The sequence below is a fragment of the Aedes albopictus genome, chromosome 2, assembly GCF_035046485.1.
Source record: "Aedes albopictus strain Foshan chromosome 2, AalbF5, whole genome shotgun sequence".
In the NCBI taxonomy this organism is placed as follows: domain Eukaryota; kingdom Metazoa; phylum Arthropoda; class Insecta; order Diptera; family Culicidae; genus Aedes; species Aedes albopictus.
This window is the reverse complement of record NC_085137.1, coordinates 39,769,655-39,794,654: the sequence shown is the minus strand read 5'-3', so window position 1 is coordinate 39,794,654 and position 25,000 is coordinate 39,769,655. Positions and strand designations below refer to the sequence as shown.

At 38.3% G+C, this 25,000-nt stretch overlaps 6 protein-coding genes across 9 annotated transcripts in view; 5 read left to right on the top strand and 1 right to left on the bottom strand.

Annotated features, from left to right (window-relative positions):
- LOC109421267 (zinc finger protein 93) overlaps positions 1–6,068 on the top strand; it is a 6,467-nt gene extending 399 nt beyond the window's left edge. The window contains exons 2-8 of the mRNA XM_029871126.2: positions 670–1,034; positions 3,485–3,922; positions 4,211–4,387; positions 4,449–4,712; positions 5,326–5,508; positions 5,577–5,759; positions 5,820–6,068. Of these exons, the coding sequence (XP_029726986.1) occupies positions 670–1,034; positions 3,485–3,922; positions 4,211–4,387; positions 4,449–4,712; positions 5,326–5,508; positions 5,577–5,759; positions 5,820–6,006 (1,797 nt within the window). The 3' untranslated portion in view covers positions 6,007–6,068. The remainder of the gene's footprint in view (positions 1–669; positions 1,035–3,484; positions 3,923–4,210; positions 4,388–4,448; positions 4,713–5,325; positions 5,509–5,576; positions 5,760–5,819) is intronic.
- Positions 1–25,000, top strand: part of LOC109622949 (hypermethylated in cancer 2 protein-like) — a 301,534-nt gene that overhangs the window by 165,941 nt on the left and 110,593 nt on the right. The gene's annotated exons all lie outside the window — the stretch shown is intronic.
- On the bottom strand, positions 8,718–10,995 carry LOC109621831 (transcriptional repressor CTCF). 2 transcript variants are annotated; one of them, XM_029871768.2, is made up of 4 exons: positions 10,849–10,995; positions 10,435–10,556; positions 9,663–10,105; positions 8,718–9,340 (listed from the first exon to the last, which is right to left on the bottom strand). In XM_029871768.2, exons 2-4 carry the CDS (start codon positions 10,546–10,548, stop codon positions 9,079–9,081), a joined length of 819 nt encoding a protein of 272 aa, XP_029727628.1. In that variant the 5' UTR covers positions 10,549–10,556; positions 10,849–10,995; the 3' UTR covers positions 8,718–9,078. The 2 variants fall into 2 exon arrangements, with proteins under 2 accessions (XP_029727628.1, XP_029727629.1); XM_029871769.2 differs by having other exon boundaries at positions 10,744–10,896.
- On the top strand, positions 12,285–14,509 carry LOC115253638 (zinc finger protein kipf-like). The gene is made up of 4 exons (XM_029868220.2): positions 12,285–12,440; positions 12,543–12,666; positions 13,283–13,965; positions 14,030–14,509. The coding sequence occupies exons 2-4, from the start codon at positions 12,553–12,555 to the stop codon at positions 14,304–14,306; spliced, it is 1,074 nt and encodes a 357-aa protein (XP_029724080.2). The 5' UTR covers positions 12,285–12,440; positions 12,543–12,552; the 3' UTR covers positions 14,307–14,509.
- LOC115264484 (zinc finger protein 708) lies at positions 20,322–21,759 on the top strand. Its single transcript, XM_029868223.2, has 4 exons — positions 20,322–20,474; positions 20,770–20,897; positions 20,967–21,430; positions 21,500–21,759. Exons 2-4 carry the CDS (start codon positions 20,784–20,786, stop codon positions 21,702–21,704), a joined length of 783 nt encoding a protein of 260 aa, XP_029724083.2. The 5' UTR covers positions 20,322–20,474; positions 20,770–20,783; the 3' UTR covers positions 21,705–21,759.
- LOC109421199 (zinc finger protein 717) overlaps positions 23,488–25,000 on the top strand; it is a 2,195-nt gene continuing 682 nt past the window's right edge. Inside the window, exons 1-3 of one of the 3 annotated variants that reach the window (XM_062849499.1) lie at positions 23,488–23,571; positions 24,176–24,296; positions 24,366–24,985. In XM_062849499.1, coding sequence (XP_062705483.1) covers positions 24,183–24,296; positions 24,366–24,985 — 734 coding nt within the window. In that variant the 5' untranslated portion in view covers positions 23,488–23,571; positions 24,176–24,182. The other 2 variants (XM_029871125.2, XM_029871124.2) reach the window with 2 other exon arrangements.

Below are 25,000 nucleotides of genomic sequence, written 5' to 3'. Positions count from 1 at the left end.
CGTTCGATCGCTGCCAACGGTTTAAGAACAATGCTGTGTAACTAAAAGTCCGAAAAACGAATCACCAATTTTCGACATAATTGCTTGGAGATATTGAGCTTCTCGAGAATTTTCAGCATTTCGACAAGTTTCTCTTCGACCTCTAGGTTGCGCGCCAGGGTATAATGTGTATTGGGCACTTTGCGACGATTAACTCAAATCCGCACACCAGCGCACAATTTGCGCGCCGTTTGCCTATGCGCCAAGTTTTTCACTAGCCAAATCACTATTAATCAGTGGTTTAATGAAGTAAAAGCGTTTGTTATCGTCAATAATATCTTTGTTGTACATTATTTCCAGACATACGGAAGTTCAATGTTTAGACAAAAAATGGAATCGAACCCTAAGAGAGATAGAGCTCTTGGCGCGAACCATTTTGACACTTGTTTATTTACATTTTGTATGGCGCACAACCCGGCGCATGGGCTGTCGGCGCACGAGTTGTTGGCCGGTCTGCGGATTTCAGAAAAGATTCGCAATAACTGTTGCAACGGATACCTGCAGGGAATTATGTTGAAAGTTGCTGTGATCCTAACGGAATTTGGAAAATGAAACGTAAACATGTTGCAGTTATCGAACGTCTACAGATCGTGACACTTCCCGCAACGGTAAAGTTTTATTTTACTCCAGGTATCTTCCGAGGACCACCTGAGCAAAGCGGTTTGCACAATATGCCGAATAAGGCTGATTGAATTCCATCAGTACCGCCAACGTTGCCATGAAGTGCAGGACATACTGCAGAGCATGTGTCGCAATCAGAACGTTGGCACCGATATTCCAAGCAAGCAAGTAACAGCAAATGATGTGGCACCAGCGGTCGCAGATTCGGAACCAGCACCAATCCCAATAATACAATCAATCGAAGAACCGAAGAAAATCGGAGGACAACAATTCCAATGTGATGTGTGCAATGCAATATTCAAGATCAGCAGACAACTGGCGGTGCACAGGAGGATCCATGACTCGCTGAACGATGGAAAGATCGTTTCAAAAGCGTAAGTAGCTTGGAAGGTTCCTATAAAAATGTTCATATTCTAGAAAGAATCCTTGAATTCATTCTCGAAGAAACCTTTTTTGAATTTCTGATAGAATCCTTTTCAGAGTTCCTGAAATAATTTTCGAGTATAGTTCCGTAATGAATCTCTGGAGGAATTTTCTGAAGAGTTCTCGGATGAAAATCTGTAGGAATCCCAGGAGATTTTTCTGAAAAGATTATGATGCAATTTATTGAATAATCCTCGGGGAAAAACCTGAAGGAATCCTTAGATGAATTTGTGAAGAAATTATTAGAGGAGTTTCTGAAGCAATTCTTGAAGAAATTATATTGGAGCAATCCTTGGGGGAATTTCTACGGCAACTCCTTTAACATCTTTGGAGAACTTCCTATAGTAACCCTATGGGAATTCCTGGAATTATTGGAACATTTCCGAAAGGAATCCTGGGAGGAATTTACGCAGCATTTTTTTGAGGAATTCCTGGGATCCTGGGATAAATTCCCATGCAAGAATTCCAGGTAATATTCGTATAAGAATTCAGGAATGAATATTTGTAAGATTTTTTTGCATACTTGATGAAATTACTGAAGGTATTCTTCAAAAATTTTTGGGGGGAATTTCCAAAACAATCTTTGGAGATTCTTCGATAAATGTCCAAAGGAAAGCTTGAAGGAGTTCCTGGATATTTTGGATAAAAGCTTGTTTGAATATTTGGAGGAATATGTCAAACATCCATAAAGATATTTTTGAAGTATCCTCAGATAAATCGTTAAAGTAAATTTCCGAGAAGTTTCTGAAGATGTTTCTGGATGAGGTACTGATGGATTCATTGGAGGAGAGGACAGAAGTTGATTAGCTAACAATCGTTGAAATTCTGGATAAAATCTTTGGATAAATTCTGTGGGGAATTTCTTATAAAATCTATTCAACAGTTCCTGAAGTAATGCTTGAAACTAATATTATAAAATTCTGTAAAGGAATTCTCGAACGAGTTTTTGGGGAAAAAAATCAGGAATCGCTGAAGAATTTTCTGCATAAACCATGGTGCAATTTTTGACAGAATTCTGAAGGAAACTTTGGATGAATTCCAGAAGAATTTCTGGGAGAGAATTATTGGAGAAGTTCCTGAAGGAATTCTTGAATGAATTACTGAAGCATTCCTTGGAAGAATTCTTAAAAGTTCCAGAAACAATCCTTGAATCCTAGAATTTCGTAATGAATATCTAGGGGAATACTAAAACAAGATCTTGAAGGATAATCTACAGGTATCCTTGAAGAATTTTCTTAAAAAATTTGGAGCAATTTCTGAAAGAATCCTCTGAGGAATGCCTGAAGAGGGAATTCTTAAAAAAAAGTTCCTGAATGATTACTTGAAGGAAATACTGAAGTCATTCTTGGTAGAATTGCTGAAAGAATCCTATAGTAACTCCTTAAACATTTATGAAGAAACTCCTGGAGCAACCCTAGGATGAAATTCGGAATAAATCTTAGGAGGACATCTATAAGGAATCTTTAGAGAAATAGACCCTTCCAAACCCTTTCAAAAATTCTTAAATATTTTTTTGGAGCAATTTCTAAAAAAAATATAAAACCGTCTACATCTTTGTTTATCTTGTAGAATTACTGAACAAAAAACCTAGGAAGAATTCCTGAAATCACTTGAAGAAGTCCTGAAAGATTTCTTGGCGTCACTGGATGATTGTCTGAAGGAGTCTTTGGTAAAATTTCTGAAGGAATCCTTATAAGAATTTCTGAAGGAAAACTTGAAGGAATTACCTCAGGAATTACAGCCTTTAAGAAATGTTTGAACGGATTCCTGAAGGTATTCTTGGTAGAATTCACAAAGCATTATTTGGAAGAATTCTCTGAAGAATCCTGGGATAAATTCCTTGAAGGTATTATTGAGAAAAATCTTTGGAAGAATTCATAGAACATCTTTGAAGCATTTCTAATTTTTGGAGGATTTTCTGCAGAAATCTCTCGAGAAATTTCCGTAGGAGACCTTGGAAGAATTACTAAATATTTTGTATAAATTCGTAGGAATATTTCAAACGATCCATGAAGATATTCTTAAAGTGTCCTGATGCAATCGTTGAAGCAATCCTTGAAAAAGTTTTTGAGGAAAAACCTGGATGACATCTTGATGCATTCGTTGGAGGAAAGGACACACGTTAATATGGCTATCAATCGTTAATATAATTGGGCTACGTTTATGCGGCATATGCCGTTATTCACAAAAAAAAAACATTTTTTGGGCTTTATCAAACTTATAGACATTTTAGGCATTACAGTCAAAGAAACCTTGTGTTGATTATTTTAAATATTCGCCAACGTTTCGGTCTTTGTTGGGACCTTCTTCAGGGCCTGGAATTCATTCATTTAAAAAGAAAAAACAATATTCATCTGGACAATTCAGAAGATACTTTCACAACATTCTTCAACCGTTTCAGTGATCACGTGAAGAAAGCAACACAAGCCAATGCAGTTGCTATACTCGAACACAACAGCAGTTCTGAGAAAGGATCTCCTTCAGTTGATGCGAACTCACAGCTAGTAAAACTTCCGGTACAGCTGGAAGCCGGTCAGACAAATCTGGCATCTGAGCAGGAAAGTCGTCAGGAAGCAACTAGTTCCCTGGAAGAAGACGAAGAAATCACTGACTATGAAGATGAGCAGTCTGACATATCGGATGAGTCGGATGATTACGAAAATTCGTCCGTTTCTGATGGACACCTTGCGCTGGGAGAAGGCCCCCACCCGAATCAAAACTGGCGATGTGATATGTGCCCTAAGGCATTTGAAACAAGGAAGCAGCTGAAGGATCATAGGTATATCCATAATCCGAAAAACATTGAGTGCACTGTTTGCAAACAACGCTACGTATTCAAGTAAGTATTTTCTTACTCACGCCAATAACTTCCATTCCACTATTATACATAATTAACTAAACTGAGATGAGTTATGCAACTCATTATATTTTAGTTCGATAAGCATTTTGCAGTTCGGTATTATAATTTCAACTTTTTTCAGTATCGGTACTGAAATAAGTTGCATAGTGTCCTTAAAGCAGTTCAGAGTCATTGTAGGCGAAAATAAACGGAACGAGCTCACCAAATTTTCTCACAAGTTAGCTTATGTCCATCATTTGAGCAAAAAACTAAACTCTTTGTTCACAGACATCAATTGCTCAGGCATATGGAGCGTCACCGAGGACCTAATGAGGAGAAAAAATATAAGTGCGATAAATGTGACATGGCGTACAAATTTGAACCTTCGCTTTCACGACACAAAAAACAAATGCACGGACCAAGAGACCAAAAGTGCCCCATTTGCGATGCCCGATTTGCACTTCCGTATGAAATTGTGCGAATTGTTAACGTTCTACCCATGAATAATCTACCTTTTCGGTTACAGTAATCTTTTGAGAAGACATATGAAAAAGCATGCGGAAAATCATGAAAGCAGGGCAGACTTTTACTCTTTAGAGCGAACTGAATCCACGAAAGGAGTGGCTAGATTCCACGGAGAAAACGGCAAAGATAAGGAGAGCAACAGTTCGTTCAAATGTGTCAAATGTCCAAGTTCGTACAAAACGCGGAAAGATTTGCTGACACACCACAGAGCAAAACATGTGAAGAAGATAACCTGCTCTTTGTGTAGCGAATCGTTCGCTTTGAGGTAAGATATTGACGCGGTCCTCGCAGGATGTCGTTTCTGAAATGAACAGCCGCACCTGAGGAAACACTGCAATGTTGTCTCCCATGAGGATTAGAGTAAAAGGGAAACGGAAACTGAGGCTGAATCTTTCGGGAACGATAGACTGGCGCCCAAGTAACCAAAAGTTTCGCTCGCCATGACAAAATACACTAAAACATGCTGATGAGTAACTTCAGACTACTGCTTCCAAGCTGCTTAAAAGGACCACCCTGCGCTTGATCAGAACTTCACACAGAAGTTCCAAAGCTGGTTATTGTAAGCCTATTAAGCAGCTTGAAAACTGCTTAAGATGTACTTCGGAACTTTATCGGAACTTTCAAGTTCATTTTAGTAGGTTGATATTCTCAGGACATTACAAATACATAGTTGAATGGAAGGATAAATTTTCAGACAAAAACTTTAAAATGGAGTTGCTCAGAAGGCTACAACCTTCAACAAGCTGCTTAGCTCATAAGATGTCCTCTTATCTGAACTTCTGGTTACTTGGGCGTACAGTTTTACTGGAATACATGTCTCAATAGAATAAAAAGCATAAAAAATTTAACTAACCTAAATCAACATGGTTTCATTCTAGTAAACAACTACAAATGCATATGCAAGAAATACACAAGCAAGGAAACAATAGTTCTAAGGCACTAACTTGTAAAGAGTGCAACAAAGTTTTCCACGTTCGAAGAAATTTATTAAGGCATGTGAAAATACATGAACCATTGAAACACCACCGGTGCACTGTTTGCGACAAACTCTTCAAGACATCGTATGAAAGCTTTCGATTTTCACTTCACCCATTCGTAAACAAAATTTGATATTTCCTTTCAATTTCAGTGAAGCGGTAGCAAGACACATAAAAATTCATGCCAAATCCCCTGCTTCCGACTGTAAAGATGATTTAGGTAATGTTGTTCAGGAACACATTAACCAGGAACTGCAATCTAAAGGTTGGCCGGCTAACGTCGAGAAAGACCAAGGTGTGAGCAAGAAACGTTCTCGTAAAAATACCAAGCTTCGGTAAAACAAAAACCTTAAATGATATGATTTCATGATTATCATCTAACTTCAAACTTTCAGCCAGGATGCTGATACGTCAAACGACAAACTTCGAACAACCAAGAAAGATTCCACCCCGAAGAAGAAACTGACGAATCCGGCAAAGGAAATGGCAAATTCACAATTAGAAACGACTAAGGTCCAAGATTCGGAGGAAGAACCTGTTCTTGTCATTGAGGTAGAGGAATTCAAACTGGAACCAGAATGAGTTGAATTGAAAGAACACAGTATTGAAACTGAAAATAATAAATATTGTTATCGTTAACTCAACCTATTTGATTGTTTGGTAGATAATAACACATTCCTATACGTGTGATGTTAGGTGTTCACTTATTATTCACCTTTTTATGCGACATGCTATTGAGTATATAATGTATCCAAAATCAGAAGATTACAAATTATTTGAATTTCATTCAGGTGTGATCCGTATTTCTTTACATTTTTCTCGAAAAATGGGACAATGCTTTTCAACTGAAAGTGCAACAATATTTCAGTGATCAGTTCTTATTGCCAGCCAGAATTCGTTGCAATTATCGAATATCTACTGTAAATCATGTAGTGTTTGAAGATGCAAAGATGAGCGGTAAATTTAGTAGAGTTCTAAAATGCCGCCCTTAAAAATTTCTAACAGATTTTTAACCCATTTCCGACCAGTGATCTATTTATAGATCAGATGCCTCGAACGCTCATATAGATCAGTAACTTTTGCGATAACTGCGGAGAAATGAAGCATTTTGGAAGACTGGTGTCTTCAACAAAGTTGTTAAGGAGATCAAGGACTCTCCGATAGCGAGCAATTTAGTACGTATTCGCTCCAGTCGGTGGCGCTAGTGATCATGAAACATTGTGCTTTGATAGATGTTTCGTCAACAGCCATTGCCAATGTCGTCGCGCTCGCTTGAAAATCCAACTACATAGAAAACTTTTGTCTTCAGCAAAGTTGATCAGGACATCAAGAGCTAGCCGATAGTGAACTAGTTGGTTCTGGGTTCATCCATTAGGTGGCGCTAGTGAGTCCTAAACAATTTTAACCTCTGTATCTCGAGAATCCGACTACATAGAAGAATTTCGTCTTCGGCAAGATTGATCAGGACTTCAATAGCTATCCGATAATGAACTACAGTAGACGTTCGATAACTGCAACATGTTTACGTTTCACTTAGCGAACGAAAATCCGATAACTGCAACGCCTGACAGTGTCAGCAAGCCATCAATTGACGTAAAATGAACGAAAAATTCATTCGACTGTTTGTAAGGGCTTTGGCGCACGATTTTGACGTTTGCCGGTGCGATAACTGCAAATTTGTTGCACATACAGGACTTGCAGTTAAAAAGCATTGCAGTTAAACCGTTTGCACCGACCGAACGTCTACTGTAGATGGTTCTAGGTTTATCCATTAGGTGGCGCTAGTGAGTTCTAAAAAAAATTAAACCACTGTACAGTAGACGTTCGGTCGGTGCAAACGGTTTAACTGCAATGCTTTTTAACTGCAAGTCCGGTAAGTGCAACAAATTTGCAGTTATCGCACCGCCAAACGTCAAAATCGTGCGCCATGTTAGCCCTAATGAACAGTCGAATGAATTTTTCGTTCATTTTACGTCAATTGACGGCTTGTTGACACTGTCAGGCGTTGCAGTTATCGGATTTTCGTTCGCTAAGTGAAACGTAAACATATTGCAGTTATCGAACGTCTACTGTATCTCGAGAATCCGACTACATAGAAGAAATTCAGAATTTCGTCTTCGACATGATCGATCAGGACATCAATAGCTAACCGATATTGAACTAGTTGGTTCTAGGTTTATCCACTAGGTGGCGCTAGTGAGTCATAGAAATTCTTAACTTCTGTTTCTTAACAACCAGACAACACAGAAGTATTTCGTCTTCGGCGAGGTTGATCATGACATCAATAGCTATCCGCTAGTGAACTAGTTGGTTCTAGGTTTATCCGCTAGGTGGCGTTACTGAGTCCTAAAAAATTTAAACCTCTGTGTCTCGAGAATCTGACTACATAGAAAAAAAATCGTCTTCGGCAAGGTTGATCAGGACATCAACAGCTATCCGATAATAAACTAGTTAATTGTAGGTTTGTCCGCTATGTGGCGCAAGTGAGTTCTAAAAATACTGAACTTCAGTATCTCGAGAATCAGACTACAGTAGACGTTCGGTCGGTGCAAACGGTTTAACTGCAATGCTTTTTAACTGCAAGTCCGGTAAGTGCAACAAATTTGCAGTTATCGCACCGCCAAACGTCAAAATCGTGCGCCATGTTAGCCCTAATGAACAGTCGAATGAATTTTTCGTTCATTTTACGTCAATTGACGGCTTGTTGACACTGTCAGGCGTTGCAGTTATCGGATTTTCGTTCGCTAAGTGAAACGTAAACATGTTGCAGTTATCGAACGTCTACTGTACATAGAAGAATTTCGTCTTCGGCAAAGTTGATCAGGACATCAAGAGTTACCCGACAGTTGGTTCAAGGCAAATCTGCTAGGATGTGCTAGTGAGCCCTAAAAGTTCTGAACTTCTGTGTCTCGAAAATCAGACTACATAGAAAAATTTCGTCTTCGGTAAGGTCGATCAGAACATCACAAGCTCTCCGATAGTGAGCTAGTTAATTAAAGGTTTATCCGCTACGTAGCGCTAGTGAGTTTTAGAAATTCTTATCTGCTGAATCTCGAAAATCAGCCATTGTTTCAAACGAACGAAATTTGTCTCCGTGGCTTGTGATAATTTTAATAACAAAATTATTCATATTGTGGGAAAAACATTTAATCGCGTACATGTTTAGTTTGATTTCCACAAATTATTTGTGAATCACGTCAATACTAACTTGATTAAGTTCCCATCGTATTTTATCTTAGCTTATTCTATGGTTGTATATCTTCGTCGATTTGCGTGAAAAAAAAAACAAAATATAAAATTTACTACCAATTTTTTGGTGTTACTTTATTTTTTATTTTTTCTTGTATTTTAATTAACTTGCTATTTCTTCACACATTAGATGTTACTGATACAGTAGATGTTCGGTCAGTCCAAACAGTTTCACTGCAATTCTGCTTGACTGCAAGGCCGGTAAGAGCAACAAATTTGCAGTTATCACACCGCTTTCTGTCAAAACGGCTCGCCAAGTTAGCTCAAATGAACAATCGAATGAACTTTACATTCATTTAACGTCAAATGGCGGGATGTTGCCGCCTGTCTGACGTTGCAGTTATCGAATTTTGTTCGCTAATTGAAACGTAAGCATGTTGCAGTTATTGACCGTCTACTATATTTTTATTCCTGTTCTTCAAAATCCTCCGCGTAAACAATAATTTCATAGGTTTCATCTTCTTCTTTCGATTCTGATTCCTGGTTTATTTCAACATTTTGCGGCAAAGCCTCCATGCTAGAACTGCTTTCCTCATAATGATCAGCTTCCATCATTTGAAGCAGATCTCGTGTGTACTCTTCGGCTTTGGAAGCACTATCTTCGAGATCTTCCTGTTTTTTCTTCATCCGCAGGGAACATGCGTCCATATGGTTGCGCCAGCGGTTTCTAAAACATCATTATCGATTTTAGAATAGAAATATGTGTTTAAAATTTTCTACAGTAGACGTTCGATAACTGCAACATGTTTACGTTTCACTTAGCGAACGAAAATCCGATAACTGCAACGCCTGACAGTGTCAACAAGCCGTCAATTGACGTAAAATGAACGAAAAATTCATTCGACTGTTCATTAGGGCTAACATGGCGCACGATTTTGACGTTTGGCGGTGCGATAACTGCAAATTTGTTGCACTTACCGGACTTGCAGTTAAAAAGCATTGCAGTTAAACCGTTTGCACCGACCGAACGTCTACTGTACCAAACTCACCGTCTATCGAACATTTTTCCACAATGTGTGCACTGATGCTTTCTTAATCTGTGACACCTCCTGTGGTCCAGAAGTTGCTTCCTTTTTTGAAACATTTTGTGACATACTTCACACTTAAGTTGATCAGCACTGAACTTCTCTTCTTTATGGCATCGCATGTGATTCCATAGTTGCTTCTTCGTGTCGCACACTTTGGAACACTTGCTGCACTGTATTGTTGCTGGTGGTTGCGATTCTTTTGTCGATTCGTGCTTTTCAGATTCCGTTTGGAGTACTTCCAAGAGTACTTCTTCTTCTGTTGACGATTGGTTGCTTGGCCTTTCGGTTCTAGTTTGAAGTACTTCTTGTACTTCTAGACAACGGATTCGGAACTCATGGAACTCCGACAGTTTTAGATGGCAGATGGCACAAATCACTTTACTCATTTGGTCATTGAGGTTTATCTGGAGATTGGTGAGTTCGAGAAAAGTTAGTTGTTTGAGGGATTCATAGAAATACAGTAGACGTTCGGTCGGTGCAAACGGTTTAACTGCAATGCTTTTTAACTGCAAGTCCGGTAAGTGCAACAAATTTGCAGTTATCGCACCGCCAAACGTCAAAATCGTGCGCCATGTTAGCCCTAATGAACAGTCGAATGAATTTTTCGTTCATTTTACGTCAATTGACGGCTTGTTGACACTGTCAGGCGTTGCAGTTATCGGATTTTCGTTCGCTAAGTGAAACGTAAACATGTTGCAGTTATCGAACGTCTACTGTATGTTTGAATACCCACCTGTATCGAAAGATAATCCGATATCCAGCGATAGCAGTTTTCATCTCTAAAATTACCGTCGAGAGTTTCTTCGCTCAAACATAGTCGACAAAGAGAGTTTGATTCTTCATACATATTTGGTCCTGTGGACAATACAAATTTAAGAATTATTGCTTTTCTTTCATCTGAATTATTCACAACCGCAGTGATCGATTTCGCTAATATGTTAACCCAAATAATGTTTAACGCTTTCATTGCTACTCTAGAACGTAAAGTCATTATCTCCTCTCATCAGGGTAGAATCAAAAATTCTTCCGGAAATATTATTACCTTATTACCCTTTCAAAATAATCCGAAGTAGAAATTGATCACTACAATTATGCTAGCTAAGTACTAACTATGTGAGTTTATTGCTAGACAGTAATTTTTTCTCACCTGCTTTATTTTTGAAACGCGAATTACCGAATTCTAAAATTCTACTATATTTTTAAAAAACTAATATTTTTAACGGAGCGGAAACAATGGAGAGAGTTCTGTAAACTAGCATAAGATTTGTTTTTGTTCATCCACGCAGACGAATGAACATCGCGTGGATTCACACACGAGGATCCACAGGTAGGGTATCGGGATGCTTCGTTGGCATAGCCCCCTCGTTCGGCCTATCTCAACATTAACCAAAAACTCAAACAAACACGCATAACTGGATATCGGAAAAGCTATACGGCAAACAACTCTGGAGCTCGATTTGAATAGGTCGTATGTGCTTTTGTCGATTAAAAATTCGATCAGTTGGATTCGCTTATAATAGCGAAAACCGTTGAAATTGAGCAAAGTTGATACAAACAGCAGAATCCTCACAAAACAGGCTTTCTGTTCCATCATTGAAAGTTTGCAAAATATCTGCCATATTGCTACAATGACTAAAATAAACTGATCGAATTTTATATCGACAAAAGCACATACGACCTATTCAAATCGAGCTCCAGAACTGTAACATTTCGTTTCCATTTTAGCACTTTTGAGCATTAAAAATGAATGAAAATTTCACTTTGTTTAGCTTTTGTAGACGCCATGATTCTTCGGCTTAGTGGGTAGTCTATACACATGATCATAAATGGCATGATTCTGGAACATTTCGAACTGACTTTTCAATAACTGAACATTTGATGCGACGGTCAAAGACGCTATTTTGAACTTGTATATTTGTTTTCAACGAATAATAAATATTTTACAAGTTGAATGTGGGCCGAATATTGAGGACATTTTTTTCACTATGTACCCAAATCTTGGCCCATCAGTAAAGTGACGTCAACAACACCGATAAAGTGACGTCAATAACATTGCTTGCGTAAGAACCAGAAAGAACGAACAGGAAGAAAGATTTTGTGTACGATGACTGTAAAATTATAACACAATAATAGGGTTGCGTTGTTTTCGTTAATAAATTAAGAAAGAACTTAAGTTTAAGTAATTTATTTACAGTTTTTTGAAAATTTGGCTCCAAAAATGTAATGTACAAGTAAGATTGGTGAACAAACAGAGATAATACTTCAGCAGAAATATTGAAAAAATGAGAAAATAAGTGGTTCTAGTGCATGGAAAGCAATAGGCCAACGTTGTATCCACTAATAGGCCAATTTTTGTACCATAGACCAACGTTGCATACCATCGCATCGAGTCTTTTCAACTTAATAAAGTAAATTCTTGAATATTTACGTTAGTTTACTTCCAATTGGGGAAACATGCATTACCTTGAGTGTGTAATAGGGTCAACATATTATTTCTAGTGCTATTAATTCATGAGTTATGGTCAAAATTGTCAATGCGACTTGCAAATTAGGCCAAGGAATGGTACATATACCCTATCAAAGAGATCTCCGTTGATGTTCATTCATCTGCATGGATAAACAAAAACAAACTTTGTGCCAGTTTACAGAACACCTTTGCTGCATCCAATGCGTTTACAATTTTTGTTGTTACATAGTAAAACTTTACCAATTCGATGATCCCGAGTGATAGATAAGCAGGTAAGGTCAATTTATAGCCGAGAAGTATAAACTCGCTTTACTTAATATCATGTGAGCACTGCAGGTACAGTGATCTTCTTCTTTTTTAAATATTTTCCGTAGTACAACCGAAATGTATGAAGAATCAAACACCCTCTGCCGGCTATGTTTGAGCGAAGAAACTCTCGACGGTATTTTTGCGGAAAAAAGCTGCAATCAATGGATATTGGATTACCTCTCGATACAGGTGACAAATGAAACATTATCGCCAGTCCGGGGGAACTTTGGGCCAAAAATCAAGAAAGATGTTTCGTTCGAAAAACTAACATTGATCGTCATCAAAAGTGAATAGGATATGACTGTTAAACGTTCGATGCAGAAGATGCAACCTTTCCATATGATAGTTTTTATAAAAGGTCCTGTAGAGACTAGCTCAATACGTTTGATGTATTACGGGTGTACCCAAGTGGATGAGAGAGCTGTAAATTGCTAAATTGCGTGAAGCGGTTGAGAATAACAAAGAATTCTGGTGCATAGATATTCAATATTTTGCAAGTGATATTTACTCATATTTAACTATTTTGATCGAATTTTAGTGTGATCAATGCCATCCACTAGTAAAGCTGAAATTAGGCTTATTTCAGATAAACTTCTTCAACGTAAAAACGAATGTTCAAGCGTTTAAATCTATTGTGGTCTTAAATTCTATAAAAAAATGTTTATTGGACACGTTGAACTTTAGTAACAGCTAAACTATTGTTGTAAAGACTTCCAAAGTAAATAATGATGCAATTTCGGTCCAGTGTTGCCTCTTCTGACGGTTTATTAAATAACTAACTTTTTTCAAATTCACTTTTCTCCAGATAAATTCCAACGATCAAATGAGTCAAGTAATTTGTACTATCTGCCACCTAAGATTAGCCGAGTTCCATGAGTTCCGAATCCGTTGTCTGGAGGTGCAAGAAGTACTCCAAACATTACTCGAAGAGTCTGCCAACCAACCGACAGAAGAGGACGTGCAAGAATCAGTTGAGATTACAAGCAACCAATCTACAATAGAAGAAATGCTAGAAGTATACCAAATTAAGTCTGAAGAATCAAGTAATCAATCGCTTATAGAAGAAGTACAAGAAGCACTTCAAGATAAACTTGAAGAACCTAATAACCAATCGACTCTAGAAAAATTACAAGATGTACTCCAAGCTGACTATGAAAAGCCTGTAAAACCAAATAACCAATCGACTCTAGAAGAAATGCTAGAAGTACTCCCAGCTAAACATGAAAAGCCTATCAACCAAACGACAGAAGAATCAAAAAGATCAGTCTCCTTAGAGTGCACCAAATGTTCCAAAGTGTTCACAAACAGGAAACAGCTATATAATCACAGGCAATACCATAGACTCAAACATAAGGACTTCTCTGGACAATTCCAGTGTGATATATGTCAAAAGATATATGGAACAAGGAAACAATTACTCGATCACAGGAGGTATCACATATTAAAAAACCACGCTTGTATATACTGTCAAAAATGCTTTGACAGAGGGTGAGTTTGCTGGAAAATCAATAATCCATATAATTCTACTCAAAAATCGGTATTTATATTTCAGAGCACGTATGCGCACCCATATGAAAGTATGTGCCCTGCGCACGAAGAAAAAAATAAAAGAACTCGAAGAAAATGCTTTCAACAATGAGGAATACACATGGGAATTGCTGCAAATAATGGAGGATGAGGAAAGCAGTTCCAGTATCGAGGTATTGCCGCATACGGCTGAAGCTGACCAGGATTCGGAATCGGATGAGAGTGAAACCTATGAAATTGTTGTTTATACAGAGAATTTTGAAGAGCAGGAAACGTCAGAAACACCGAAATCAGCGAAGTGATAAAAGTGTATGCCATAGGATGAATCACTATAAAATTGTGATAGGAAGCCAATCAACTGGCGTTCAAGTGAAGGAAGAAGAGCAAATTGATTCTTTCACAAAATGACCTGTAAAAATTGAACTGTGAAGCTGATTAAAGGCTTGTTTGTTTTTTAACACAATATTAACAGTTAAATATTGTGTTAATATTTAACACAATTTAACAGATAGTTTTTTAAATTGAAATTATCACAAGTCCCTAGCAAATTGTGTATGCAAAAATAGTAAGCCAAATTCAACATGTTTAACGTTTGTTGTTATCTTAGCGCTAGCAAAAATTTAGTTTGATAATGACGCCACCATAGCACTGCTTTTGATACCCTTAAGATCGCTGGTAAACAACCCTTCGTTCTTGAGAGAGAGTTGTGTTGGGGACCAACCATGTCACATACACTCCCTGCAGACAAACAGACGTCTCACTATACTCACTTTTCTATCGTTGCTCTCTTAACAAATATATAAATACAGTAGACGTTCGGTCGGTGCAAACGGTTTAACTGCAATGATCAGATGATCAGTTCTCCATTTCTGCAATGAAATAGTGCAAACAGCGTGGGTTATATGATTCCTTGCCTAATTTGATGCGGTTTGAGCAAAAGTTTGGGTAACTGTGTTGTTGAAGTTGTAAGAAATAAATAATACAACAACACAGTTACCCAAACTTTTGCTCAAACAGCATCAAATTAGGCAAGAAATCATATACAGTAGACGTTCGGTCGGTGCAAACGGTTTAACTGCAATGTTTTTTAACTGCAAGTCCGGTAAGTGCAACAAATTTGCAGTTATCGCACCGCCAAACGTCAAAATCGTGCGCCATGTTAGCTTTAATTAACAGTCGAATGAATTTTTCGTTCATTTTACGTCAATTGATGGCTTGTTGACACTGTCAGGCGTTGCAGTTATCGGATTTTCATTCGCTAAGTGCAACGTAAACATGTTGCAGTTATCGAATGTCTACTGTAAACCAAGCTGTTTGCACCATTTCATTGCAGAAACGGAGAACTGATCATCTCACCATACAAAAATCCAGCTCACTACTTTCAATCTAGTACTTCACTGATTGCTTCCTATTGATGGGTTGTTGACGTCTATCTGACGTTGCAGTTATCGAATTTTGTTCGCTAAGTGAAACGTAAACATGTTGCAGTTATCGAACGTCTACTGTACAGTAGACATTCGGTAACTTTAGCAAGTTCCCGTTTCGCTAAGCTAACGAAATTCGATAACTGCAACGTCTGACCAATGTCAATAAGCCATCAATTGACGTAAAATAAACGTTAAGTTCATTTGGGCTTACAATGCGCACTATTTTGACGGTTGACGATGAAAACTTAATGCACTTATCGGATTTGCAGTTAAAAAGCATTGCTGCTAAACGGTTTGAACTGATCGGGCATTTAATGTATTGGATCAAAATTTGGAGACTTTTTTCCTAAACACCACTATTAGTCCAATATTAGTCTCATATTGGATCGTTTTTGGAACTTCATATACTTTATACTTTGTAAGGGATGAAAAACTTTAAGCACAGAGAAACAGACGTCACACTCTATTTGCTTTCCATCGATTACCTCCATCGATTACCTACCTTACCTACATCGAGTTTCTCTGTGCTTTAAGCATCATTTACAGTAGACGTTCGGTCGGTGCAAACGGTTTAATTGAAATACTTTTTAACTGCAAGTCCGGTAAGTGTGACAAATTTATAGTTATCGCACCGCTATCCGTCAAAACGGTGCGCCAAATTTGCCCAAATGAACAGTCGAATGAATTTTCCGTTAGTTTAACGTTAATTGATGGATTGTTGACGTCTATATGGCCCAGACAACCAGTGATCGTATAAGATGTTGCATAAGATGGTAAAGTGAAGGCCATATGCGTGCATGCCTCCATTTAGGCTCATGTAAAATGTAATCGCCTCCACTTTATCATCTTATGCAACATCTTATATGATCACTGGTTGACTAGGGACGTTTCAGTTATCGAATTTTGTTCGCTAAGTGAAACGTAAGCATGGTGCAGTTATCGAACGTCTACTGTAGTTGAAAGTAAGTGGGGGATCGACTGTGATTGATATTATGCAAGCGGGGATTTTCGGCTTCCAGTCTCTATGTAATCATAAACGGATATTGGTTCAACACCTGACGTTTCGGTCACATATATTGTGCCTTTTTCAAAGGATCTGCAAATTGGACAGGTTTTAACATAGGTTTTAAGCATAATTCTACATAATCTTACAGATACAATCCCAAGCAACCAAAAGTTCGGATTCCACTTGAAGAACGAACTCAGAAGTTCAAGTTCGGTTCAATTCCAGGTTCCGTTGAACTTAATTCTCCAAAAAGTTACTCTTGTATTGTTTATGAACTTGGAAGTACATGTACAAGCTTTTGACTTCTCTTCAAAACGACATTAAAGTCGAAAAAAGGTTCAAAAAGAACTTATGTTGAACTTTAAAACAGAGTTCAATCAAATATTAACCGAACTCATGTTGAACTTTTGCGTGCCTTTAAAATTCAAATATAGTTCATTTGAACATATTCCAACAACTTGAAATCATCCGTTCCGAACTTGTTTCGAACTTGTTTTGAACTTACTACTGAAAGTTCGGATAAATATTAACCGTACCAAAAGTGAACTTCACTTGAACTTCGGCGACAGCGGGGCCGGGGAGAAGTTCTCATTCAATTAAATCACTCGGAAATCGAGCCCAGCAGCCACAGCTTGTGTTAATTCCACAAGTACACTTTGTTCCACTATAATATTTGAACGTACTTACTTGTAATCAACGCAAAGGATCCGTATTGTGTGGATCAAAGGCTGCTCCCGCAGCGGAAAACTGTTCCCCTAGGATGCCGCCGGGGGTTTTTCGGCTGCGCACAAAAATTTTCCAGCTTTGCTGGATGTTTTTACACCCGTCTCACTTGTCACTGCAGCGCACTGGTAATCGACGCAATCGTATTCACTGAAAACCAAGCTGAAAACTTATAATTTTTTCTTGAAGTCGATACACTGGCCCTAATTTATCGCTTTGCACTGCGAACCACAACAAACTGAAAATGTCAAACTGCGTAAGTTCACAAGAAGTTCCACGTGAACTTCTTTCGAACTTTCGACTTCAAAAACTATTCCAAGTTCAGGGAAAGTTCACACGCGAACCTGATTGAGCTCTACTATATGATATCAGCACATTGAGTAAAATCCCACAGTGCATAACAACACATACATGGAGTAGTGGTTAGGCACCGACTTTCAACGAGGAGATCCCGAGTTCAAATCTCAGTAAGTAAAAAACATCAAACATTATTTCAAGGTATTAGTCAATTTGGATTCCACATGAACTAATGGTTCTTAATAATAAATTACTTTTGAGGACTAAACTTTTTTTTTTCATTTTTTCGAAGTTTATTTTTAAGCTGAATAGCGTTCCTTTCAGCGACACAAGTGTACTTTTTGTGAACTGAAGTTCGGTTAATTACTTAAAAAGTGAGCTGAATAGAATGCTATTCATATACCTTCGAATAGCTGATTAAGCCCAAACATGCTATTTTATCCGAACTTTTGGTTGCTTGGGAATCCCTCCGTTTACTCGTGAGGTTATGTATGTTTTAAACATAGTCGCACGTCTTCACTTCACTATAACGAGAAAACAGAATTATTCGGGTACCAGTTTCCGAAAGAGGTATCTAAACACCCACGTGGTTGAGTTCGTTGGTTGGCGCACTTTTTCAAATCGATCAGTATCGATCTGTTTTACCTCCTACGATCTACCTCTGGATCAACAAACTGGAGGAACTACGAGCAGCGGGGAAAGACGAGACGGATCATGAGATGGCAAGACTGAGAGAGAAAACAGCGCTACTAGATCACTGTATCACCAACAACCACAATTTTCTATTAGATAAGGTAGAAGTATTAGACTCAAGCAACAAAAAACAGAATTTAGCCATATTAGAGTCATGCCACATCTTGAACACACCAAACACTGTTAACAAACGAACTGACACCGAAAACCTGAGCGGCACGTACGCAGGGGTATTAGGCACCCTACACACTACTCAAACCGTTTGACCAACATTGCCACCGCCCCCAGGTTGGTCGAACCAGCGAATGTTTCTGAAACCGTATGACGAACTGCCAAATCGTGTTGCACCAACATGTCACTTTGGTTGCACCAACATCTTCTCCCATTTGAAATCGCACTATGTTTGTGCAACAACGCTACACACGGTACGATCGGTTCGTCAAACATTGGCTCCGCCCACCGTTGGTTTGAGTAAAATCAAACTGGTTTGATTTTTGCCGACCAAACCGTCAACCGTCAAATCGGTTTGTCGAACTGCCAAATCGGTTCGTCAAACAGCATCACACACGGTCAAACACAGCACCAACTCAACCACCAACCTGGGGGCGGAGTCAATGTTGGTCAAACCGTTTGAGTAGTGTGTAGGGTGCCTTACACACAGTCAAAACGACACAGCACACAACACATAGAAGAACAGAGGAATAGGCGCACAATAGCGATCATCACTATAACGAGAAACAGACAGAATCGAAATCTGGCGCGAAAGTGACGCCGCCGGCAAGAGGTAGATCGTACACGGAGAAACTGAAAAACTCAAAATTAGGTACTTTTAAACTCAATTTTGAGTTCTTTTTCGTCTCCTTTTTCATGCGCTCTTTCTAATGTTGTCAGAGAGTGAAGAGAGAAACAGCCCAACTTTTGCAGTTCAGTGCGTCAAGCCAAAACTGAGTTTCTAGCACAGTACTCAAATTTGAGTGAATACAACCTAGTCAAAATTTCGGTTGGGTGAAAAAAAAACTTAAATTAGGTATTCCTTTCACATGGAAGCAAGCGGGAACAACCCAACAAAAACATCGATTCCATCAACTCAAAAGTGGCTTGACGCACGCAACCCCGAAGTTGAGTGGAAAGAACTCACTTTTGGGTAGTTTCGTCTCTCCGTGTAGGAGGTAAAACAGATCGATACTGATCGATTTGAAAAAGTGCGCCAACCAACGAAATCAACCACGTGGGTGTTTAGATACCTCTTTCGGAAACTGGTACCCGAATAATTCTGTTTTCTCGTTATAGTGAAGTGAAGACGTGCGACTATGTTTAAAACATACATAACCTCACGAGTAAACGGAGGGATTGTATCTGTAAGATTATGTAGAATTATGCTTAAAACCTATGTTAAAACCTGTCCAATTTGCAGATCCTTTGAAAAAGGCACAATATATGTGACCGAAACGTCAGGTGTTGAACCAATATCCGTTTATGATTACATAGAGACTGGAAGCCGAAAATCCCCGCTTGCATAATAGTTGAAAGTAAGGTTTTGTGACTTACTTACCCCTTTGCTTTAAACCCCAGTTGACGGTCGGTAACTGCAACATGTTTATGTATCACTTAGCGAACGAAAAAAAATCTCTGACCGAGTGAATTCAGTTGACCCGCGACGTTGACACTTAAAGCGGTGCTATTTCAATAAGAGAAAATACATAGATTCTGAAAATCGCGTTAAGTACTGTTCCTTTGAACAGCCCAGGTTAATCATCAACATAGATTCTGATTGAAAATTTCCCCGCTCAAATTGGGCTTATCTACCTGTGAACATAATTCAATTAGAAAAGACTCCGCTCTAATGTCAAAATTCTCGGACCGAGTGAATTTAGTTCACCGCTGGATAAGTCCATGCCAAATTTCTCGAACCGAGTGAATTTAGTCCACACGTGGATCAGAAAAGGGGAAGTGGTTCACCAAGGATGGCATTTCAAATGATGAACTGGATGAACTCGGCTGGACTGGTTCATCGGGACACAGGTAAAGTGCATAGGCTAGAGGAACTGGTTCACTTAGCGTGAATGAGGATGAAGCATCTGTCACTTTTAGCATTTTTTTTTATATGAAGATCTACTTTTTCTTTGACAGATGCTTCATCCTCATTCACGCTAGGTGAACCAGTTCCTCTAGCCTATTCGTCTGCCTAGCTAGATGAACAAAAACAAATCTTGTTTTGGTATACTGAACTCTCCCGCTGCTTTCAATCTATTAAAATATATTATTTATTGAAATTGCATAGTAAAAATTACGGAATTCGGTAATCCCGAGTGACTAAACCGCAGGTGAGAGCAATTTAAGATTTTACAATAAACTTGACCATGTATAGGTCATGAGGGCGTCACTGCAATGATCGATATTCCTTTTCGTACTATGTAATTTGGAAATTTGATAAATAAGGACTTTATTCTATTATGTCAAGGACGTTAAGAGCTTAGGTACATCCTAGAACAGCTATAAAATTATGAAACGTCCTGGAATTATAAACGAAAAAACATGGATGAAGAGAAATCGATCACTGCCATGCCGTTATCAATGGTAAAGATGTTACAGAAGCAATTATGTTTTTAAATTTTATAGCCAACAGCATCGAAATGGACGAAGAACCAAACTCTCTTTGTCGTCTATGCTTGAGCGAAGAAACTCTCACCAGTAGTTTAAGGGATGAAAATTGTTATCGATGGATATCGGATTACCTCTCGATACAGGTAAAAGTATAAACATAATTTTATGAATTCCTCAAATAATTAACTTTTCTTGAATCCACTATTCTCCAGGTAAACTCCAACGACCAAATGAGTCAAGCGATTTGCGCAATTTGCCATCTAAAACTGGCAGAGTTCCATGAGTTCCGAATCCGTTGTCTGGAAGTGCAAGAAGTGCTTCAAACTAGAAATGAAACGAGAAGCAGCCAATCTACAACAGAAGAAGTGCTAGAAGTACTACAAATAAAGTGTGAAAAACCAAGTGACCAATCAACAACTGAAGAAGTGCAAGAAATACTCCAAACTAAAAACGAAAAGCCTATCTTAAAGTGCGAGAAATGTTCCAGGCTATTCACATCAAAGAAACGACTATGGAACCACATGGAGTGGCATAAAGAGCAGGCCAGCGAGCGGCTCCAGTGTGAAGTATGTCACAAGGTGTTCGGAACAAGGACAAAGTTTAAGGATCACGAGAAGTACCACAAATCGATGGAAAAATTCGTGTGCACACAATGTGGCAAATCTTATGACAGAAAGTAAGTTTGCAAGAAAATATCAAATGTTTTTATTTGTATTTTATAAATCGATATTGGTACATATTTCAGAGTACGTTTGCGCAACCATATGAGCATATGCAGCCTGCAAATGGAGAAACGACTAAAAAATCTCGAAAAAAGTCTTTCCAACAACGAAGAGCACACACGGGAAGTACTGCTGAAAATGGAAGCAGAGGAAACAAGTTCTAGCGTGGATGTTTTTCCGCAGTCGGTTGTAGTTAAACAGGAACCAGACGATCTTGAAGAACAATAAATGCCAGTGGCACGCAATAGTTAAACTTTATGTTAATAAAAATTAATAAATATGTTGTAATGTAATGATTTACTTTTTTAGACTTACAATAATTTCATTCTAATTTACACAATAACTTATCAATTGTGTATCTGTTATCTGAACTATCGGAAAAAAATATTTTGAACTCCCACTGGTTGAGATCCCGAGAAACTATATTTAAAAGCCGCTTGTATGATTGAAATTTGTGCTTTTTAATACAAATACAAATCACTAATCCTGCACTAACACTACTACACCTGCCTCTGTCTCTACCAGCAATCGTGTAATTCGTTTTTTCAAGTCTACCCTCGTTATCTGCCTCTTCAAAGATGCAACAGCTTTCACGCATGACTGCCCAACGATCGTTGTCGATGATATTGATCCACAAGCCGACAAGAATGGCGGATCGATAACTGCAAAACTATTGCACTTACCGAATTTTCTGTTAATTCAAATCGAGTTTCGACATTTAAAAATGGGAAAAACTCAATTTTCACGATGTTGATTAACCTGGGCTTGTTAGGAGAATATCTGTAAATAAAAAGAAAATCGCGTTAAGTACTGTTCCTTTTGATTCCACTAAGAATTTGCATCCTTTGACAGATACGTATTTCGACCTCAACTGTAAGGTCGTCTTCAGTGTCTTGTACTTGACTTTCCATTTCAAGTATTTGTACAAGAAGGAGGATTATGTCGTGGAAATGGCAGTGATGCTGCGGTGTTTAACATTTTGAATTAGAGGTAGTGAAATAAAAAAACTAAATAATATTTGTAGTACACATTTTCTCATAATTCTGGCAAAATCTAATATCACAACCGTTCCAACTAGTTTGAGTGAAAATCCTTATGAAAATTACTTCATTGGGTTATCTCTCAAATTAGTTGGAATGGTTGTGATATTAGTTTTTGCCAGAATGTTTAAAAATAATAATCCAGAAGTGAAAAACTCCCATATGAACAATTTTTGGTTTCGTAAATATTTTCATTTATTTTGCATCCGTTTTATTGGATGACTTTTGAATGATCATCATCCTTTCCTATATTTGTTTTGATTTTGAATTGTATGAGTATAATACTAGCTTTGAATGATTTTTATATCTCTTGTTTTGATTCTGTCAAATCGGCAAGTGAATGATGGCCTTCTTCAAATCATCTTATATTAGGCATGGGGCTCGGATGAGGCAATTTTCATTCAATTTTTGGCGGGGATTTTTGTTCAGTGTATATATAGGCGCCGAGATATTTGTAAACAATCCTATAATGGACCCCGGTGGTGTCCATTACAGTAGACGTTCGGTCGGTGCAAACGGTTTAACTGCAATGTTTTTTAACTGCAAGTCCGGTATGTGCAACAAATTTGCAGTTATCGCACCGCCAAACGTCAAAATCGTGCGCCATGTTAGCCCTAATTAACAGTCGAATGAATTTTTCGTTCATTTTACGTCAATTGATGGCTTGTTGACACTGTCAGGCGTTGCAGTTATCGGATTTTCATTCGCTAAGTGCAACGTAAACATGTTGCAGTTATCGAATGTCTACTGTATAGGCAACATCGATGCGTATTTTCAAATGCGTATTTCACTTAAAAAATATATTAATGTTGTATGTTTGACGGTCGTAACATAAAGAGGGGACGTGAAACCTATTAATAGAATCCACTTTGGAACAATCCACTGCCTTAACATAGCTAAAAAGCAGCAGAAGTAAATTTCGATGGCTTAGGGGGTCCACTACTAGTACCCAAACCCTACCTATTGGTGGATGTGTACCCCGCTGTAGTGCCAAAATTCTCGGGTCGAGTGAACTCGGCACTCGTCTGAGCTGTGCACCAGTGAACTGAATTCAGGTAAATAACAACTCGGGTAATTTGTCTGCCTAGATGAACAAAAACAAATCTTGTTTCAGTTTACTGAACGCATCCACTGGTTCCAAACCCGTTTAAAATTTTGATTGAAATTATTTATCTACATTAAATAGTAAGAATTTTACGATTCAGTAAACCCGAGTGAGTAAAAAGCAGGTGGGAGCATAGCATTTCACGAACTATATATTGAGTGGCGTTGGGTATTATCAGCAGGTTTGTTTTCTTCGTCATGAGGGGTTTTCGTCGGCCAAGTTTCCTGAAACTTGGTCGTATAATTCAGCTCGATTGGGAACGATTTGAGGCCAACTCTAAGTTCAACAGCTTTAACCAAAAAAAAAACCATGACGAAGAGATCAAAACAGCCGAATATACACACTATCCCCTATACATATAGCAATAATATCATGTGAGCGTAACCGTTGTGACCGATTCACTTGTCAGTTTATGTATTTTGAAATGGGCATAAAATACGTTATTCTATACGATTGAAGGCCTTCATCCTAGACTAGCAATAGAATCGGAAAACTTTGTCCCGTTAACGAAAAAGTTGATTACTGCAATTATCAATCGTATTTTTGTTTTGCAGCATCGAAATGTATGAAGAACCGAACTCTCTTTGTCGACTATGTATGAGCGAAGAAACTCACGATGGTATGCCGAGGGAAGAAAACTGCTATCAATGGATATCGGATTACCTCTCGATACAGGTGAAAATTGTGACATAGTATTAAGAAATTCTTGAATAACTAACTTTTTTCAAATTTACCATTCTCCAGATTAATCCCAACGATCAAATAAGTCAAGTGATATGTGCCATCTGCCATCTAAAATTGGCAGAGTTCCATGAGTTCCGAATCCGTTGTCTGGAAGTGCAGGAAGTGCTTCAAGCTTTATCTGAACAGTCTGCCAACCAATCGACAATAGAAGACGTGCAAGAACCAATTGAAAAGCCAAGCAATCAATCTTTAATAGAAGAAGTGCAAGACGTATTAAAAACTAAGTCTGAAAAACCATGGAACCAATCGCCTATGGAAGAAGTACAAGAAGTACACAAAGCTAAGTATGAAATGCCTGAAACCCCAAGTAACCAATCTACTCGAGCACAAGTGCAAAAAGTACTCCAAGCTAAGTCTGAAAAGCATGCCAACCAACGGTCAAAAGTATCACAACCAGCCGTAACCTTAGAGTGTGATAAATGTTCCAAGGTGTTCAAAACAAAGAAACGACTCTGGAGCCACATGAAGTTCCATAAAGAGCAGCTCTGCGCTGATCAGTTTCAGTGTGAAATATGCCATAAGACGTTTGGAACAAGGACTAAGTTTAAGGATCACGGGAGGTATCACAGATCGTTGGAGAAACATATGTGCACACAATGCGGAAAACCTTTTGACAGAATGTGAGTTCGCTAAAA

What these genes read in the sequence shown, in the direction of transcription:
- LOC115253638 (XM_029868220.2), top strand. Translation starts at nt 12,553, where the DNA reads ATGTATGAAGAATCAAACACCCTCTGCCGGCTATGTTTGAGCGAAGAA. An exon ending in TGGATTACCTCTCGATACAG is followed by an intron (nt 12,667 to 13,282) that starts GTGACAAATGAA and finishes ACTTTTCTCCAG; the next exon opens with ATAAATTCCAACGATCAAAT. An exon ending in CAAAAATGCTTTGACAGAGG is followed by an intron (nt 13,966 to 14,029) that starts GTGAGTTTGCTG and finishes TTTATATTTCAG; the next exon opens with AGCACGTATGCGCACCCATA.
- LOC109621831 (XM_029871768.2), bottom strand. Translation starts at nt 10,548, where the DNA reads ATGTATGAAGAATCAAACTCTCTTTGTCGACTATGTTTGAGCGAAGAA. An exon ending in CGGATTATCTTTCGATACAG is followed by an intron (nt 10,106 to 10,434) that starts GTGGGTATTCAA and finishes ACCAATCTCCAG; the next exon opens with ATAAACCTCAATGACCAAAT. An exon ending in GGAAAAATGTTCGATAGACG is followed by an intron (nt 9,341 to 9,662) that starts GTGAGTTTGGTA and finishes ATGATGTTTTAG; the next exon opens with AAACCGCTGGCGCAACCATA.
- LOC115264484 (XM_029868223.2), top strand. Translation starts at nt 20,784, where the DNA reads ATGGACGAAGAACCAAACTCTCTTTGTCGTCTATGCTTGAGCGAAGAA. An exon ending in CGGATTACCTCTCGATACAG is followed by an intron (nt 20,898 to 20,966) that starts GTAAAAGTATAA and finishes ACTATTCTCCAG; the next exon opens with GTAAACTCCAACGACCAAAT. An exon ending in GGCAAATCTTATGACAGAAA is followed by an intron (nt 21,431 to 21,499) that starts GTAAGTTTGCAA and finishes TACATATTTCAG; the next exon opens with AGTACGTTTGCGCAACCATA.